This window comes from Rissa tridactyla, chromosome 9, assembly GCF_028500815.1.
Source record: "Rissa tridactyla isolate bRisTri1 chromosome 9, bRisTri1.patW.cur.20221130, whole genome shotgun sequence".
NCBI classification, from domain to species: domain Eukaryota; kingdom Metazoa; phylum Chordata; class Aves; order Charadriiformes; family Laridae; genus Rissa; species Rissa tridactyla.
In genome coordinates this window covers 17,526,633-17,544,414 of record NC_071474.1, presented here as the reverse complement: position 1 = coordinate 17,544,414, position 17,782 = coordinate 17,526,633, and the positions used below count along the sequence as shown (strand labels likewise).

At 43.2% G+C, this 17,782-nt stretch overlaps 1 protein-coding gene across 5 annotated transcripts in view; it reads right to left on the bottom strand.

Moving 5' to 3' along the window:
- TJP1 (tight junction protein 1) overlaps positions 1-15,428 on the bottom strand; it is a 76,492-nt gene extending 61,064 nt beyond the window's left edge. For 3 of the 5 annotated variants that reach the window (XM_054214273.1, XM_054214276.1, XM_054214277.1), the window contains exon 1: positions 15,251-15,427. In XM_054214273.1, the coding sequence (XP_054070248.1) occupies positions 15,251-15,283 (33 nt within the window). In that variant the 5' untranslated portion in view covers positions 15,284-15,427. Of the gene's footprint in view, positions 1-15,250 lie in introns of all 5 variants that reach the window. The other 2 variants (XM_054214274.1, XM_054214275.1) reach the window with 1 other exon arrangement.
- Positions 15,429-17,782: the final 2,354 nt, after the last annotated feature.

Below are 17,782 nucleotides of genomic sequence, written 5' to 3'. Positions count from 1 at the left end.
GTTTGCACTTGGAAATCAGCCTAAACAAGTCTGATAGAATGCTACAGCTGACTGAATTACAAAGCATTTTTGCTTTTTAGTGCTCTTGCGTTGATTTGTTCCATAACACATTTAAGGGGGTCCTTCTCTCCCCTCTCCTCAAATTGGTCTACTCCAGCACAAGTAAAAAGAACATTTAACACAAATCATTTATATCAGTCCAAGAAAAAGCACCCAACATGACCAAAAGTAAGGCTTATTTAATTATGAATATTAGTTACCTTTGTAGACTTATTTTCAAAATTGAGAAGAGGAAGAATAAAGTTTGCACAGCCTACAAGCACTCACCAGAAAAAACACCAACCCCAAATTACTGAGGGATTAAAGAAAGCTACAAATAAAACCCAGTAAATACAGGCAGCAGTTTGACACCCATCAAGAATGTCTGACAAGGAAAATCTAGGCATATCAGCACTGTAAGTAACACTGAAAGCTTTCTCTTAGCAGGCTGAATAGCACAGGTAAGACACATGAAGTGAAGAATCCCATAACGACATGTCCATAAAATAATAGTGGATGTCATGGCTTCCACTCTGATTTTAAATAAGAATCAACTATGCAGTAAGTAACGCAAGCAGAGATGCTACACGCTTAAGAGACAGACTTATGAGAAGCTGCTCTTTCTCCCTAGGTAATTATCATTTCATAAAGAATAATCCTTGATTGCTAGCCAAGCTATGGCGAGGATGATGACAAGCACGTAGAGTATTTCAGAATAGGAACTCTGAAATCAAAGACTAAAAATAAAAGTCTATACATAACTACTCAGACATGATACCCATCAAGCCCACCTCTTAGCAAGTATTTCCCATCTGTGCTTAATGGGCAGATGTCTTTTTCATTTACTCAGCACATTTTTTGAAATGAAAAAGGATGAATGACATTCTAGCTGTTTATCCAACCAGCTGGAGAAGAAACTGGATAAGCTCTTGGTTAACAGCTGAAATGCCTGTATAATTTTGGCCAATGACCTGTTTATCCTAGGTTACAGCTACAGTTCATTCATCTGTTGCCCCAAAAAAACCTATCAAGTTACACATCAACAAGAACCAGATGCTGGGGATGGTGGGGAGAGAAGGAAGCAAGTGAATCGCCTACGAACCTGCAGAATCAGCTAGCCCTTTTTTTTTTTTTTTTTTTAAAAAAAAAGAAAAAAAAGGAACATCTTCCTAAGTGAGTAAGAAACCTCAAGAGTTTAGCTTCAGTACACCGGTCAAATCTGTTTGATGAGTCAGTTCAATGGAAAATACTATCAGAAGGCCACAGTTTGCAGAGAAACCATTTATTCCAGAGTATTCTTTAGAAAAAATTTCTGAAGAGTAAGTAGGTGAGGATAAAAAACAGTGAAAAAGTTGGTCAGAAAGAAAAGCTGAGAAATGAAAAAGTACTTCTAGCAAAGACAGTTGCACTACAGTCTTTTTTCAGTAAAACCAGAATTGAACAGCAAAAGAAAACTGACTAAGCTTGATGATTTAATATCTGTACCTTCATAATCATGCAAGTTCTAATAATTTATAAAAGAAAATTAAGTGCAGTGACAATATCTAAATTTGTACTTCTTGTATCAATGTATTGATTTCATTGCATCTTTTCCACTATTTTTTGTGGGTTCACCTTCAGAAGTCATTCCTTTTGAAATTTAATCCTCTAAGAGATACTGTAATGTTCTCAACAGGTGTAGTAATGCATCTTTTTGGCTCCCTGCGCCATTTAAGTTGATCCAGATTAACAAACGTTGAACTGAGCCATGGAAAACATTTTTCCTCTGTGGAATTTAAGGGTGCAACCACAAAAAAAAATAATTTGAATATATACAAAGAACAAACTTTCTTGCCCTACCTATCATTACAAAGAGTACAGACTTTTTTTACCCGGAAGAGTAGGAAAATACTCACTATGGAATTACACTGTTCAGTTAGTTTCCTGCTGTAAATACACTACTCATTCTGTTTTCTTCACTGCATTGCTATAACAGGACAAATATATTAGATTATTTTAAAACTTCACATTTCTATTTTAGTGTACTGTCACTGTATACTATTCAGCCAAAATAGTAAAGGCAATTTTAAAGACACCAGCTACTTATGCCTGAATATGCACTACTGCTTCAAGAGGTTTTAGGCACAGGTTGTGCATATTTTGCAGCTACTGGAAATGCAGTAAACACAGGTGAATACCTATAGTCACACACCCCCCCCCAAACACGGGGACAACGATGCCATGGTGCACAACAGAAGCTCAGTCTTAGAAGTATGTACGCCTTCATACATGACACATATGCAATAGCAATCAAGTGTTACTACTCTGTTTCCTACCTCTCAGCAGAATAAAATAGAGATGCTCAGGTTTTGATCCAAACACATTGACCTCAGACAGGCTTAAAATCCGAGGTACAAGTAACCAAACTATTATAAGTTATAGAATATATAAATACAATTGACCTTGATTCTGGGGAATGAATGTGAATTGGTAAACTTTGCCCTTCACAGGTAATGGGCTATTACGCTTCTTATTGTATAGGCTTACTTGGATTAGATGCCCACTTCCCGCAAACATCCAGCGCCTTATTTTCGGTGAGAATATGGATTCTCTGTAAGTGTCTTTGGAAAACAAAAAACAGTTTATCCTTGTAACATTCTAGTTAGGCAAGAAAAATTAAGGAATTTACATTTTTGGACTTATCTTTCCTCTTCCTATGATCCTTGTAAGTCAGGCACTACCTGATCTAACAACTATTAATAAAAGTAGAGAGATTAAACAAAAAATCAGGTCAGTTTAATTTTTATTCATGTTCTAGTCCTGCTTCTAAAACTGAAGAAGGTACTGGCATTATAGTTACCGTGTAGGATGCCCATTAAGCACCAAAAGAAACATTTACTTATCAGCTTCTTTTAACCCAAACCATTCTGTGACTCTATGATTCTTCCTATTCTTTGTACCAACTCAAGACAAGACATTAGATCTCAAACTTCTATAGGACATACGCTACATTTCAGGAAACTACTTTGCACTATATTGGTCATCATCAAGAAAGGCCCATTGTTTTTTAATCCCTTCCCTCCCCTGCTTTGCCTAGTCTCACACACTCTTTCTCCCCCTAATCCACCCCCTCTTTCAAGCCCCCACAGCAGCCTCTCAAGGCTGCTTGTTTGCAGCAACTCCAAATAAACCGCGCAAACCCAATCCCCTCACACACACACGACTATTTTTGAAGTGAAAATTAACACGAATACAATTTAAATGGAGACAAGTCAACAATTGGGCCCAGATAAGAGCTGTGTGTGCAGTCAGCAGGGGAGAAGCGTTGTTATAGAAAAGGGGGGCTAAAAGCAGGGACTGAGCGCCAGCTTTGTTCGCAGTCAGTAGCCTAAGTGCCTATCAGTCAGCAAAAGCATTTTTAAAACAGCTGCATCAAAGCTTTCTGCAAGTTAGTCAGCATGTGACAGGCCGGCACATTACAGCAGTGCCACAGCAATCTCTGCATAATAGGAGTGCTCAGAGTGACCTGAAAGGTCAGTGTTTTCAGGCATTCCAGTAATCTGTAAATTGCCTTGGCTTATCGCTTGGAAGCAACATAATTACATTGCTTGAAGGGCTAGGACAGTAACGACAGATTTTACGTATTAGGTTTTGGTCAGCTACACACTAACATCTACACTGTAAGTATATCCAGGAAATACGGACTAACTTGCAAATAAAAAAAATAATTCAACATTAAAACATGGACAAGTCTGCTTTTCTGAGAGAGAAAACTACTTTCTAAATTTTGTAACCGTCTACAGTATTTTATTAAGTGTACATATCTTTGAGGGTTTTTTTATTTCTCTAACAAGTGTTCCAAATTGTTTAAATTTATTTTCTATAAAACTAATTTTTAAATACAGAAAGACTGAAACTACTGAGTAAATTAAAAGGTCCTGGTCTGAAAGTTACAAGGTAGAACAAGCAACACCTAGTTTCACACCAAGCGTTCAGTTCCATTTAAAAAAACTGTACTTTCTGTAAGAGAAGAGGAATGATTACTGCCAGCTATAAACATCCCAAGCAGTTTACCCATCGCAAAGTAAGGCCAGTCACTGACGTTATTCAAAGATTTTTCTAGAAATAGAAAATAAAAATCGGACCCCTCAAGTCTCAGAAGATTAAAAACTCAGTATTGCAATAAATTCAAACTATTTCAGCGCGCTATTCGACTCCGGTGCTTCCCTGCGGTCCTGCAGGCAGCGTGCGGCGCAGGGAATGGGTCCCTGGACCTGCAGCTCACCAGCAAGCCCACCTCGCCCTGATCTGCTTCCTCCACCACCACCACATCTATTTCGACTCCTCTTCACTCTAGGTGACTTCAAGCATTCTTCATTCCCACAGAAGGGACTCAAAACAAGGACAAATACAAAGAACACCCTAAAAATTCTCAATTTCAATTCAATTCTAGAGGAGGGGAAAAAGCCCATACAACATTTCTCTGACTACTTACTTTTGTTTAAAGTATTTTTATTATCAGTAACTGCTTAAGGCATGTTTGTTGTTTGTGTTTTTTTTTTAAAAGGGAGCTAGTCAATGGAATCAGAAGTTCAAGGCTAGCAAAATGCACGCTGCAGAAATATCACATTCAAGTTTAAAAGGCATCTCCTGCCTGTTTGCATTTTAAACTAAGATGTAGCACAATCCCATAGTACAGGACAAATCTCACATTGTTGTCAACCAAACTAAGTTTACAGCCAAAGTTTACAGTCCAAGCATTATCAATAATCCAACTGATTTAAGAGGTATCCTCATAATGCTGAAAAAAAAAAAAGCACCACGACTGGTCATTCTGAAGGAGCAATGATCTCGGCAACTCTCAACCACTGGCTTCTTATTGTGCTTTACACGTCTTCCCAAGATAGAGAGGCATTCACTGATTGCAGATAAACACAACAAGTAAGAATACCTTTTAAGTTAGCATTGGTTTATTTCAAATTAATCATCTCTGACTTCCCTCAAAGGCAAAGAGAGTTCTTCAAAACTAAAAATTCAAACATGTACTTCATTTATATTCCAACTTCGAATCCCAAAATTCCTCTTAATAGGCAGGACAAGCAGCTATGAAATCAGACCAAAGTGACAAAATTTCCTTTGCAACAAGGCCTGTATTGATTAAATATTCTGGTATTTCAGATGGAAAATTTAACCAGAAAAAAACCCACGTGATAAAAGAACGGGACGGGTTCCTGGGAATAGCACACTATCGGAAAGATGTTTCTTGGAACTCTGACTCCCCTCTCCCAAGGGGAACTGCAGTTTGCGTTGGATAGACAGCCATTCCCTAACTGTTATTCTTTTGTGGGGTGGGGGGGAACTGAGATTAATTTTCAATCTGATTTGAAACTCTTCTCAGCATGCAACAGTCCCCACACCCCAGCTCCTCCCCAGCATCAGGAGGGCAGAAACCCCAGGACATTTGAGGAATCTGACAAATATGGACAAAGAAAAAGCACATTCTTAACATTAAAAACACTACCAGTAAGCACAAAGTGTTTGGGGGGCGGGAGAGTTGCACCTTTAGACTGCTGGCATGGTGTTGCCTCGCAGCTGGTAGAGAAAGGCGTATTGTGAAAACGAGTAATTCTCAACTAACCCTTTCCTAAAATAGACCATTTTAGCTGCAGAAGAGAGGGACTTTCCTTAAGCCAGAACATGTCATTTATAAGAACAGCTTTCCACTTCACGGGAACTGTTACTATCTTTCAAACTAATTCGAACTATCACTCTTTGCACAACTGGGAGCATTTAGGTCAGCATCTCCCCTCCCCAAAACCAGCACACTATTCTCAGAAAGGCAAGCTCTTCTATGCCACCTATTCAGGTCCTATCTACATAAACAGTTAAGCCAGTAAGATCAAAGACTTTCAGACGATGCTTGCTTTGTTGGCTATCTACACAAGACTTACAAAAAGTCTAGATAGGCATTTAAGAGGATGCAGCTTGGCAAATTATCCTCATACTGAAGATTCTGCCCTTTCCCAGTTATCTGGGAGTATGTTCTGCTAAATATTATTAACTGAAGAGGAATGCCCTAATTAGCATGTGAGATGGTTTCCATTATTTCCAAATGCAGTACAAGAAAGGATAAAGCAGTAGATACATTTCAGCGTGTTTTGTTCACAGCTTCCGATTATTTCTCATCTATAGTTTGCATTCTTACAGGTTTTGAAATACTTCCAGCTTGCGATGGAAGGTCTTATTATCTAGAATTTCTGTATAGAATCCTACTGTCCTTCAAACTGTCTTTATTTGCTTTAGCATTTAAAAGAGCTCTTACGATTTTCTTTTCCTCTCCCCAGTGCCTTCAGCTCTCTCTTACAGAAAGCAGAAATAAGCAAATGAGCTCACATGACAGCTACAAGAAACAATACTCCTGCAATCTGGGCAAAACATCTACATTTTTATTATGTCTCTTTCAGAGGTTAGGTCTGATACTATAATCTTCATTTTTTTAATAGTAATCTTTAAATACAACTATGCAGTTAGTCTTGACGAGACAATTCTGTGAGTAAGGCTTAGTCATACAACACAAGGCTTCTGAACAATTACTTGGAGAGTCCAGACACCTCAGCTTTTGTGCTAAGGTTTTTGTTTCTTTGCTGGGGAGGGCAGAAGCAAGAAAGAAGAGGAAGAATAGGTCGCTGACTCAGGATTAGGAACTGTCAGCTTGCCTTTGGCTCCCTCTTTCCTTTCATTCTCTTCTCCCTCGAATATCACCTAGTATTTTCCTCCCTAACTGTTTTCCTTCTGCAGTTCCTTTCCTCGCATCATAGTTCTCACTTTTGGCTTAGCCAACAGAAGCTTGCACAAAAATCCAGGAAAGGTAGGCAAATACAACTAAAACCAAATAATAACCAAAGACACATTTGGTGCCTTCCCTTGGTAAAAGCTCATTTGAGAGACCAGATGCCAACCTTTCATTCAAAAGATGACCGAATTCAAACAACTCTTAAGTACTGCACAGACCTAGCTAGTCCAGCTTCCAGCAGTATCCTGGAACATGTCTGCTGTTTATTAATTCCTGAATCCTGCTTGCTTATAAAATCCTCCAACTTCATTTGATGCACTCTTGGCACCTCCATGAAGGACAACACACTGATGCAGACATTTTCAGTTTCAGAGATGTCTAAGAACTATTGAGTGGCAAAGACAATATTCTGCCAAGAGACATAGTATCAGGAGATCTGGGGCTGGGGGGAATGGACAGACGACGATGACAACTTTACATAAGATCTGCAGATCTGCTGCTGAGTGCAACATAAACAAAAACTTAAAATTCTGACAAAGCTACGTCAAGAAGCTTCCTAACTGCCCCCAAGATGATGCCATTTCATAGCCTACTTACCATCTTACAGATAAGTGAGACTTATTTTTCAGTATAACTGGTACTACTGCCCCTAAGAAGTGTAGAATACAGGGGTCGGCAGCTGCAAGATGAACATCAATAGATATTCAGAGTTGCATACAGACAGGGTATTCAAACAATTTTACTGACAGATCCCCTAATTTGAAACTCAGCAGCTTCCTGGGCAGCTCTAGGGGGCATTTACCATCTACCTACCAACAATAAACAAACTACAATAAACTATGTGAACGAGATTGTAAAAAATAAGCTGGCATACTACAGAATGCTTCCACAGCACTGTATCCAATACAGATGGAAGATATTCTTGGTTGAAGCCAGTAATATGCTTTTTATAAACCTGTAGACCTTTCTCGTATTCCCTAGCTAAAGGCTCCCTGTTTTAGGAGCATTAATCCAGTCTATATTATCCATAGCAGACAAAACCCAAATAAAATACAAGTCTGTTTAGTTCTCTCATACGAGATTACCCTCCAGGAATCTCCATTCCTACATAGGTGGGTTATTAACAGAGGGGTTTATCCTGTATGCAACAGACCATCACTTTCCACAAGTTAATTCCAATTTTGAAGGAAACACAAGTTCTTTTGTCAGAAAGCCATGCCTTCAAGCTTGGCTTCAAGATCTTAATACCCACTGGAAATACTATTTCAGGGAGTCCAGATTTACAGAAAGAGTCTGCACCTTTTTCACCTAACCTATGCTTGAAATTACTTCATGTGGAGGCATCTATGGCCAAAAGAGTGTTTTTTCCAAATAACATATAGGAACAAAAATGGGTCAAGTGAGATACAGTTTTGAAACAAGCATCCTGTGCTGAGAGGGTTAACGTGATCTGGCCTTCTTCCAGATTTCATTCTGGGGAAGCCAGCCATCTAACATGAACATGAATTACAGATTTATTATGAGCCTTGGAATTTGTTCAGATAAACAATACTTGGCATACTTAGCACCAGGTACTATCCAGATCCCATATTAGTTACAACTGACTAATTATTTGTCAAGTAGCACTGCACCTTTTAAAGTTATATTTCCTAGAGTTTTACAGTTGCAGTAATTCCAATTGTTAGTTTCTATTAGAAACAACAAATCTTTGGATGGTATAGTTTAAGCCTATTATATTTTCAATGAAGCTGAAAGCAACTGTGTAACTATTCCCCCCTTTGCCTTTTTCTTTTTTAAGACTTTTAAATTTCTTTTTAAAAATCATTTTGTAACAATGTGTGCAAAGTCAGTCCTTTTGCAAACTCATGTCACCACCGCTCATAATTTAAGTAATACAAAACCCAGCATCGTTGTTCACATTTCACAATCTGTCCTGTTTCATTAAGTTACTGCTTCTAGTTATAATTTAAGGTTATTACTGCCTTTTATTTAAGTCCACTTAAAAAACTGAACAGTGCCTCTTCAGCCACAAGTTACTTCATAATTTTTGTACTATCCAACTTCAGAATGAATATAACCAAGTTATTAATGCTGCAGCAATAGCAACACTGCTGTAGTGGCCATGGTCTCAAGAAAGGTAATCAACAAGGTTTGTAGGAAAGGACCAGGGATGTTTCTTCAGCCACACAAACTCCTCTTAAAGAGCTATGTCCAAACGCTTGACCATATGCTCTGAAGTGCATTAACAAGGTAGAGAGTGTCTTTTAGACTATCTTCCTTATTCTATTTCCCATATGGATACATCATAACAGTCACCAACCTAGAGTGTAAACAGCTGAAACAGGGCCATTTAATACCTACAAGAAAAAATTAAAGCCGGATACATAAATGGGGGCCATCTGTTAAAATGATTGCTGACCCAGTGGGGCAGAGGGGAAGACACTGTTACTGGACCCCATTCAAACTGGGCAAGGAACAGCCTATACAATCCCAAAGGATTATGAGTTGAAAACTAATTACTGCCTGGTTCAGGAGGGGTGGGGGGAATATTCTGTAATTAAGCTCCTAAGAAAGAACTCAGATGTAAAAGGTAGCGGTGAGGAAGACAGCAGACTGCTCTTCGGTGCAGTACTTACTGGGAAAGGCTTGGAACCACAAATTAAAGAAAGTGCCTCTTTTGCTCCATTTCTATTTTTAGTATATAAGTACTTTGCCTGTGTGGGGGCAGGGAGACAAAAAACACTGTCAGAGCAGTACCAAGTTCTGTTATTGCTTCCTCTGCTATGGAAAACTAACAAAACACCTTATGATGAGTTATGCAGGCCAAAAAGGGTCATAGTATGCTTGCCCACTTCTCATAAGAACACGAGCTTTCCCAACGCAACACTCCCTGCTGCTCTCATCTTACTGAATTTAGGCTGCCCTCCCCCACCACAAAAGGGTAGAACATCTGTTTATAATGGATTAGGAAAAAAGAATCCTATTAAAGATCACCAAATACCCTTGAGGAAAAAAAAATACTATTTTAACATAAAGCCAATATTTAAATTTTTAGCACCTACAAGATAATTAATTTTTTCCAAGTGTCTAAATAAATCCTGATGTGCAAAGGCAGGAACCAACTCTATAGAGCTCCTGAAGATCCTGCAAAGTTAGGAATAGCAACCATGAGTGAAATGCCCAGTTCTACACACGCTTGGGACATTCTCCAACCCTGCAGCAGCCCATCTATGTGGCTCAAACAGCCCACGGGGCTTCTGCCTTAAGGAGTTACTTAAAGATATGCCACGGCAGGAAAATCCCACGGATAACCAAGCAGACACCATTGTCCCTGGAGAAGCCACCACACCTGTGGCCTCCGCAGGATCCAAGGGACCACAACTGGACCTTACAGCATTCAGATGAACACCCTCCTCCATTTTCTCAGATCCTTCACCAAAGCATGCCACAGCCCCTTGAAACAAGGGCATCCCTATTATTTATGAGAGTAGAGCGCATATTTAAATAACCTGTCCCTAAAATAGCATAATTATAAGACAAGACAATGTTTTCATTTCAAGACTTTTTGGACTCAGCATAAATACACTGCACAGAATCACAGAATTCATTAAGACTTGCCTACGGCTGTTTGCTTAATCAGTACATTCAGTGAAGAAGTCATTAGCAATGTATTTGCCTGAGAAAACACTGAGCATGGTTTGATATTCATTTTTGTTGCATTTATACTATAACCTGGAAAAATTCGGGGGATATAAATGACCGATGTCTTTCTTAACCAGAAGGTAGTTTGCTGTACAGATTACATAACTTCAGATATCCTATAAACTTAATAATAAACATTTGCTTCAAATACTATCCCTTAACTCAAGGAGACACTTACAGTCTGACACCGTGTTAATAAACCAAACACTGGGACTATTAATTTTAACATAGACACGCATATGGCCTTACTCTCCCCAGAGTTGCAACTGCAATCTCATTTCCCCCCTGCCTCCAGTATACACAAGACATCAGCATCCTCTCATTACAGAGGACAAGAGAAGAAAACAGGAAAGAGGATCCTGTTTCCCACTGCAAGCTTATTGTGACAAAAGGGGTGAACAGCTGGATTCTCAGTCAGAACATCACCCGCTCTCTATCAAAGTTCTTGGATGAGTGCTTTGACCCGAGATAGACAGTATTTTTGCATAGCATTTCTACTCACCAAACCAAAGTATTTAGCACAATTCACAGCTTGAATAGTTCACTAGTTACACTTCTGTTTTCAACTCAGTATCTTTGCTGAGGTCTTATTACCAAGTATTTTCACGAGTCGCTTACACCAGAAAGTTCTGACCAGGACAGTAGACTGTAGTGTCAACGCAGACATATACTCCAGCTTAATGACCACTCTTGACTTCAAGCACCAATTCAAAATACCATGTTTTGAACCTTTTTTTGCATAGGCACACGCCCAATATGTAGTCTTGTAATAAGCAAGTAGTAGCACAATGTGCACCTTAAAATACCTATGAAGTACAATAACCTATTTCTAGATGTTTTCCTTGAAACAAAGATTAGCTAGCTGGTCACTGATAAGGTCCTACCAATTTTCCACTCTATAAAGGTGGAACCAGTTCCCAGACACAGTCAGATTGCAAACTCTGTTTACATTACAGTAATCTTTGTGCTGCATGTTGACCCAGAAGCAAACTCAAGAACATACTTCATAATGATCTACAGAGTGTGGAGCTCATGGCTCTTTTCACATCATTACAACATAATTCATACTGAAAAATGCACCTAAACAATCACGTGGTAGCTGAAGTTGCCTATAGTCCTAACTCCAACAGTCAAAGAACATAAGAAAATCCAAACCCAAAATGTAAGTTACAAAGGAAATAATTATTTTAATGTTCTGTTTTTCAAAATTAAATGCAGTCATTTTACAGGATCTTTTCTTGAACGAAGTAGAAGGTTCTGAGGTTAAATGAAATCCCCAGCTTATTTCCATACTTGGTGTTACTTCCCCATGTGCATTTTCTACATATTTATTTCTCCTTTGTTGTTATAGCTGAAGAATCTCATCAACAATCAGAGAATTGATATAGCATTCATATAGACTTGAATAGGAACAACAAAATACTGTTCCAAACTTAGCTATCTCTTAGATTACAGCACATTAAAAAAAAAAAACAAACACCACTTTATAAATTCACACATATATCCTCTACAGGAAACAAATACATTGGTGTCTCCAAGTAGGATTTGGGGCAGAACACTAACCCACATTTATGAAAACTACAGGTCATTCCCTCTAGCAGAGGAAACCAAAGAGTCCCTGCAATCAGCGAGTTATGAACTGTTAATGTGATCAAATTCTCAGCTTCTGATTGAGGTGGTAGATAACGGATATGTGCCCGGAGCTAGACAGACAGTTAGAACAACCAAAATCCAATTAATTACAGGACTGAGGTGAAAGACTGGGAAATACTCTTTGCGCACGTATGTAAAACTAGAAGGAAGTCTCAAGAACTCAGGTTCAACATTCAAAAAGGCTCAAGGATTCAAGAAGTCCTGTCCCCCACACTTACTACTTAAAAGCATTTGTATTTTTTTTTTTAAACCAATGTGGCCTACATTTGAACCTTCAGCTTAAAGGTGGAAAGCTTTACATCTCATTACTAATACCCAGAGACGGTCCTTCCCACAGCATCCATTAGTATTGTTCAAAAAGACATCAGAAGAGATTAGGCCCCCTACGTTCTGCAATCACAGCCACCACTAGATTAGACTGCAAGCAAGATGTCACTTCTCTCACCGTTTTCTATTGTATACTACCAACAGCTACAGCAAGCATTTAAAACCATAATAAAAAAACCACATTCTTTTACAGCATAGCAGGGAAAAAGTTAAATAACCAAAACTGAAGGGCAGTGGAAGGCAGCATAAAAGACTGTTGATAATAGGGCATAACACAATCAATCATACCAGCCAAGATTCCCACACGTACAAATAAGAATTATTCAGCTCATCAAAATATTATTTTTTTTTTTTTTTAGTTCTCTTCTGGTCAACTGTGCCGAGATAAAGGTGGACGTGGACGCAAGGCCTACAAGGCTAAAAAATTTGTTAAGTAATTATGACAAGAAAACCATTCACAGCGTTTTTTTTAATGCATTGCAACCCCAAAAATGAGAAACCAGATACCACATCTGAAGGGGTGACTGAAGGAAACAAGATCCGAAACTTGAACACAGAAGTCCTCCAATATTCTAGTATTTCTAAAATATTTATAATCCCCTCCTCTACAACTATTAAAACCATATGAACAGTAGCCCAGGAACTAATGGCTGAAGTAGAAATAATGCTACCCATCTACTGAAAGCACTTCTGTTCTGACAAGGAAATTCATACGAACTGTATGCGTAAGATTCCAGGCTCTAGAGACACTTCTGTGATCAAGATCAAAAAAGAAATAACTTTGATAAAAGGCTATTACAGACTGTAAAAATTTACACTGAAAAAGTTACAGGACTTCTAAATTATTATTTTGTTCCTGAGAAAGAGATACGCTATTTCAAATACATGATTTTTAGAGAATCTGAAAGTATACCAGTGAAGAGTTAAACCCAACAGAGACTGTATTTTGCAACATTCTTAAATTAACATGCCTTTCAGTATAATTAGTTCAGCTGGTATTGTATACATGCATACATGCTCAAAGGGCCAATTTGATACGACCATCATCAAGAAGTTTCAAGTAACTGCTATGGTAAGATACAACTCTCAATTTTACACCAGTCTGTACACCAGTACACAGTCAAAATAGGCAATACTTCTGTATTTCAAAAAAATAAATCTTTTTTTTTTTTCCCCTTTAAGGCAGCGCATGCACACACGTGGAAGGCAATATTTTCGCACAGCCTCACAAAACAGCTGTATTTTAAGAGAGTATTTTGAATTGCAAGTAGGAACCTTGCATCCCAATTTTATACAAGAGAAAATCCGCAAAATTTAAGCTGATGCAATTTCTCACAATTCCTTGCATGGCAGAATTCTAACACAAGGCTATTCTTCTTAGGAGCAAAGATGACATTTATCTTCAAGTCCTGTTTGTTGTTAACATAAATGCATTTAACAGGTAAAAAAAAAAAAGTATGCTTTATCTGTCTCTCTTAGCTAGCTGATACCACCAGTTTGAAATATTCCCCAAAATAAATTACCGCTCCAATCGTATGCATTTGCTGGTGAAAGGTGTGTGTGTGTATGTTAAAATGTAATTAAAGATCTCTGAAAGCATTCTTAGAAAGGGGCACGCAACCCAGTGTCGTGGTTTGGGCACTGGGACACTCAGTAGGTCAACATCGGCCTTTATGTTTTTTAAAATCGCACTCTGGAAGCTGCTTGGAAGTAAAATTAAGACCTGGGAGTTGATGAAGTCACCACAACTAACATTTTACAAACAGTAAATTTACTAGTAACTTAGTATCTCAAGCAGCCTGAAGTTTGTCGGTAGCAGCGCAATAAGGTGTGTATTTTGCTTCTGCCTGCAGAATATCACTCCTGAGTAAGCGCATACCAGCAAGTGACATCAGACCGAAACCGCGGAGTTTCACTGGAGAGCAAACGCCGCCGAGCCCAACACGACGGCAACTCGCCACGCTGAGGCCGGGGCACCTACTGGGGACCGGCAGCTAGAAATTAGCTGGAAATTTAAATCCCAGCTCGTTTCAAAGCGAACCTTTAATTTCGCACGGAGGGAAAACAACCTGTTGAGCGTCCCTCACCCCACCCCTTCCCCCGGGGGCGGCCCGGCGCTGCCCACGGCGGGGTCAGGGCGCGCACCCCGCACCTGCGCCCCCGCACCGGCGGGGCCGGCCCCGCTCGCTGAGGGATTACCGCCGCCCCGCAGCTGTTTAGCGACCAGTCACCCCCGGCTGATTCAGCGCCCGCAGAAAAATCCTGCCGTGCAGGACTTTCCCGGTCGAACCTTTCCTCGTTGCGATCCGACTCCCCGGCCGGGAACAAAGGGGCACGGCCTGCCCCAGCGCGCTCCGCCCGACACCGGCTCCCGGGGGGCCCCCGCTGCGGCAGGGCCCGGCTCGGGGCAGGGCCGGGGCTCGCCGCCGACCCGTCCCGCCGCAACGTCCAACAGGTAGGTATGTAGGTAGGCAGGCGGGCGGGCGGCGGGGCAGCGGCCCCCGGGGGCTGCGGGCCACCTGCGCGCTCGATGGCGCGGCCGGCGGGGAGGGCTCGCCGGGGAAGGCGGCTAGGAGGCCCCAGCCCACCTCGACCACCCCCCTCAGGCCGAGCGGCCCCCCCCGCGGCGGGCGAGGGAAGCTGCGGCCGGCGGAGCTCAGCGGGGCAGGGGCTCCCCGGCGCCGCCAGAAGTGCGGCAGGGGGACGGCGGGGATGGGAGCGGGGAGGGAGCACCGCCGCCCCCGGGCCCAGCCTTACCTTGGTGGAAGCCGCCGCAGCCCTGGCAGACATTTTGTTTCCTTCTCTCCCCCGGAGTAGCGTGTGTGTGCGCGCCTGCGACTACTCAGGCCGGGGGAGAGAAACTCCCCGCTGCCGCCCGCGCCTCACGCCGCCGCCGCCCGAATAAACATCGCAGGGCGCAGGGGGAGGAGGGAGAGGAGGGCGGCGGGGCGGGGACGGGACGGGGGCGGAGGGCGGGCGAAAGAGGCCGGGGAACGGAGGCTCAAGTTTGATAACAGCCCGGCCGCTCTCCCGCCGGGCCCGCCCGGGGCGGGGGGTGCCGGTGCCGCCGCCGGGAGTGGCCGTGCTGCTCTCGGTCCGCGCGCCCGTCCCCTCAGCGGCCGCGCCGCCCGCCCGCCGCCTGCCCGTCCCCCCGCCCGGCCACCGACATGTCCGACCGCCGGCGCGGCCCATCCCGCCGGCGGGGGGAGCGCCCCGCCACCGCCCCCCCGCGGCCCGGCCCGCGGCCCCCACGACGGCGGCGGCGGAGGGGCGGCCCCCGGCCCCGCCGCCCCACACCGGCCAACGCGCGGCGAGGGGGCCGCCGAGGGCCCGGGCCGCCGCCGGGCTCCCCCCGCGCCATGGTCGGGGCGGCGGGGCCGGGCGGCTGCCGGCCCAGCGCGGCCTATGGCGGCGCAGGGGGCGGCGCAGCCGGGCCGGGCCGGGCCGGGCCGGGCGGGCGGCCGGGCCGGTATCCCTCGGCCGGGGACGGCGGGCCCGGGGTGCCCCTCGGTCGAGGCTCAAACCCGCCGCCGTGCTCGTCTGTTGTTTGAAGGGGGCGGGACATGGGTGCGCGAGTTCCTAATGGTACATTTTGTTCTGGAGATAAAAGCAATAAAGGCACAAAAAGGAAACGAGCCGGGAGACGTGGGGTTGGTGTGAGGTGGTGACCGCAGAGCCTTAGCATTTCCTACAGCACGGCGAATGGCTCCCTGCGGCTTCGAAAAATAAACTTTTTCAAGTATTTGAGGCGCAGGACGGGGCTGGGTCTGCAAAGACAGTGGGAGCTGCCTCCGGCCTTACTGCGACGGGGCGGCGTGTGGCACCAACAGCTGGTCGCGTACCCCCAGGTTTTGTGGGACCAAGTCACGAGTCAATGGAACCATTTCCAAAAGAATTGCCTGCCAAAGCGCTTCGCACCTCAGGGAAAAGATGGCACGCTCTGTGTCTGGGCCACATCGCTATGGTCTGCGGTTCACTATGTTGATTAATTTACTCTTTAAATATTGGACTAGAGCAAAAGTTCCACCGTGTAATCAGATACACCAGCTTCCAGTGAAAGAAGATATCCCAGACCAAAATCGGAGTATTTTGCACGCGCTTTGCAAACATTTCATGAGGCATAGATGACAGTAAAAGGCATGGTATCAGGGCCACGACATTCTTGCAGTTGTACTTTTTATGTGCCACCAGCTGCTTTCATGCTCCCAGCCATCTTCAGCAGTACCTAACTTCTTTTAAAAGAGACAATAATTCAATGATCCAAATCACTCCTCTACAAAGAAACACCCTTCCCAAAGCTACTGTATGAGCTTTACGTTTGTTCTCCTTTGAAAATAAACAAATTCGTATTCCAGGAAATAGCTGAAGCAAATTCCCAAGGCAGCAGTCCGAAATCAGGGGGAAGGGCCAACTCCTCGGCCGTGGCGTGGAGAAGGCAGAGTGACCCAGGGGACCTTTTCCCTCGACACACATGGTGCCACACCGATCCCTAGAACATCCTCGGGCAGCCTCAGAGCTCCAGGAACCTCTAGCTTTCCTCAGCACCATCCCCGACTCCCTGGCTCCAGACTCTCCCAGAGTACGGAATGCCGAGGCATTGTCCCCCTGTTCCCACAGCGGCTGTGCTCAGCTCGGAGGGGGGGCTCGTCCCCAGTGGAGATCTCCTATGTTGCAGCATGGCCTTCGGCCAAAGCTGGCCCCCGCCATGAAAACACTACTGCAGGTTTCTTATTTGTTAATTGCTATACGTAACTAAGCCTCAGATATTGTTTTTTTAATCTATCTACACATGCAGAAGGCGGAATGTGACTTTTTTTTATGCCCGCAGGCTTCACTGCCAGAATCTACGAGTATTGACCAGCAGCGGCAGGAAGGAAAAGGCTGAGATCACAACGGGAAGGAGGGGGAAGATTTCAAGGTGCTGAGACGCACGAAAAGAAACTCAGGGGAGGGTGACCTGATAAAGAGTAGGGAGAAATAATCCCTCCTTTTCGTCTGCCCCCCTGGAATAAGAACAGTTCTGGGGAGGGTGGGCAATGCCTGCAGGCTGGGGAGGAGGACAGGCTGGGAAGATTAAAGACCATAAAACAAGATGAAGCGTACATATGGCAGGGGAATGAAAGAGGACCGCAGGCATGCAAACATAGAGGTGTCCAGTTGGATCCCTACAATACGTGAGAAGCACCATGGGACAGAAAAGTAGTTATTTGGGTGTTGGGAGAAAGATGGGGAACAAATGAAAGGGTGAAAGAAAAACATTAAGCAAAGAAAGTTCCAGCAAAGATGGAG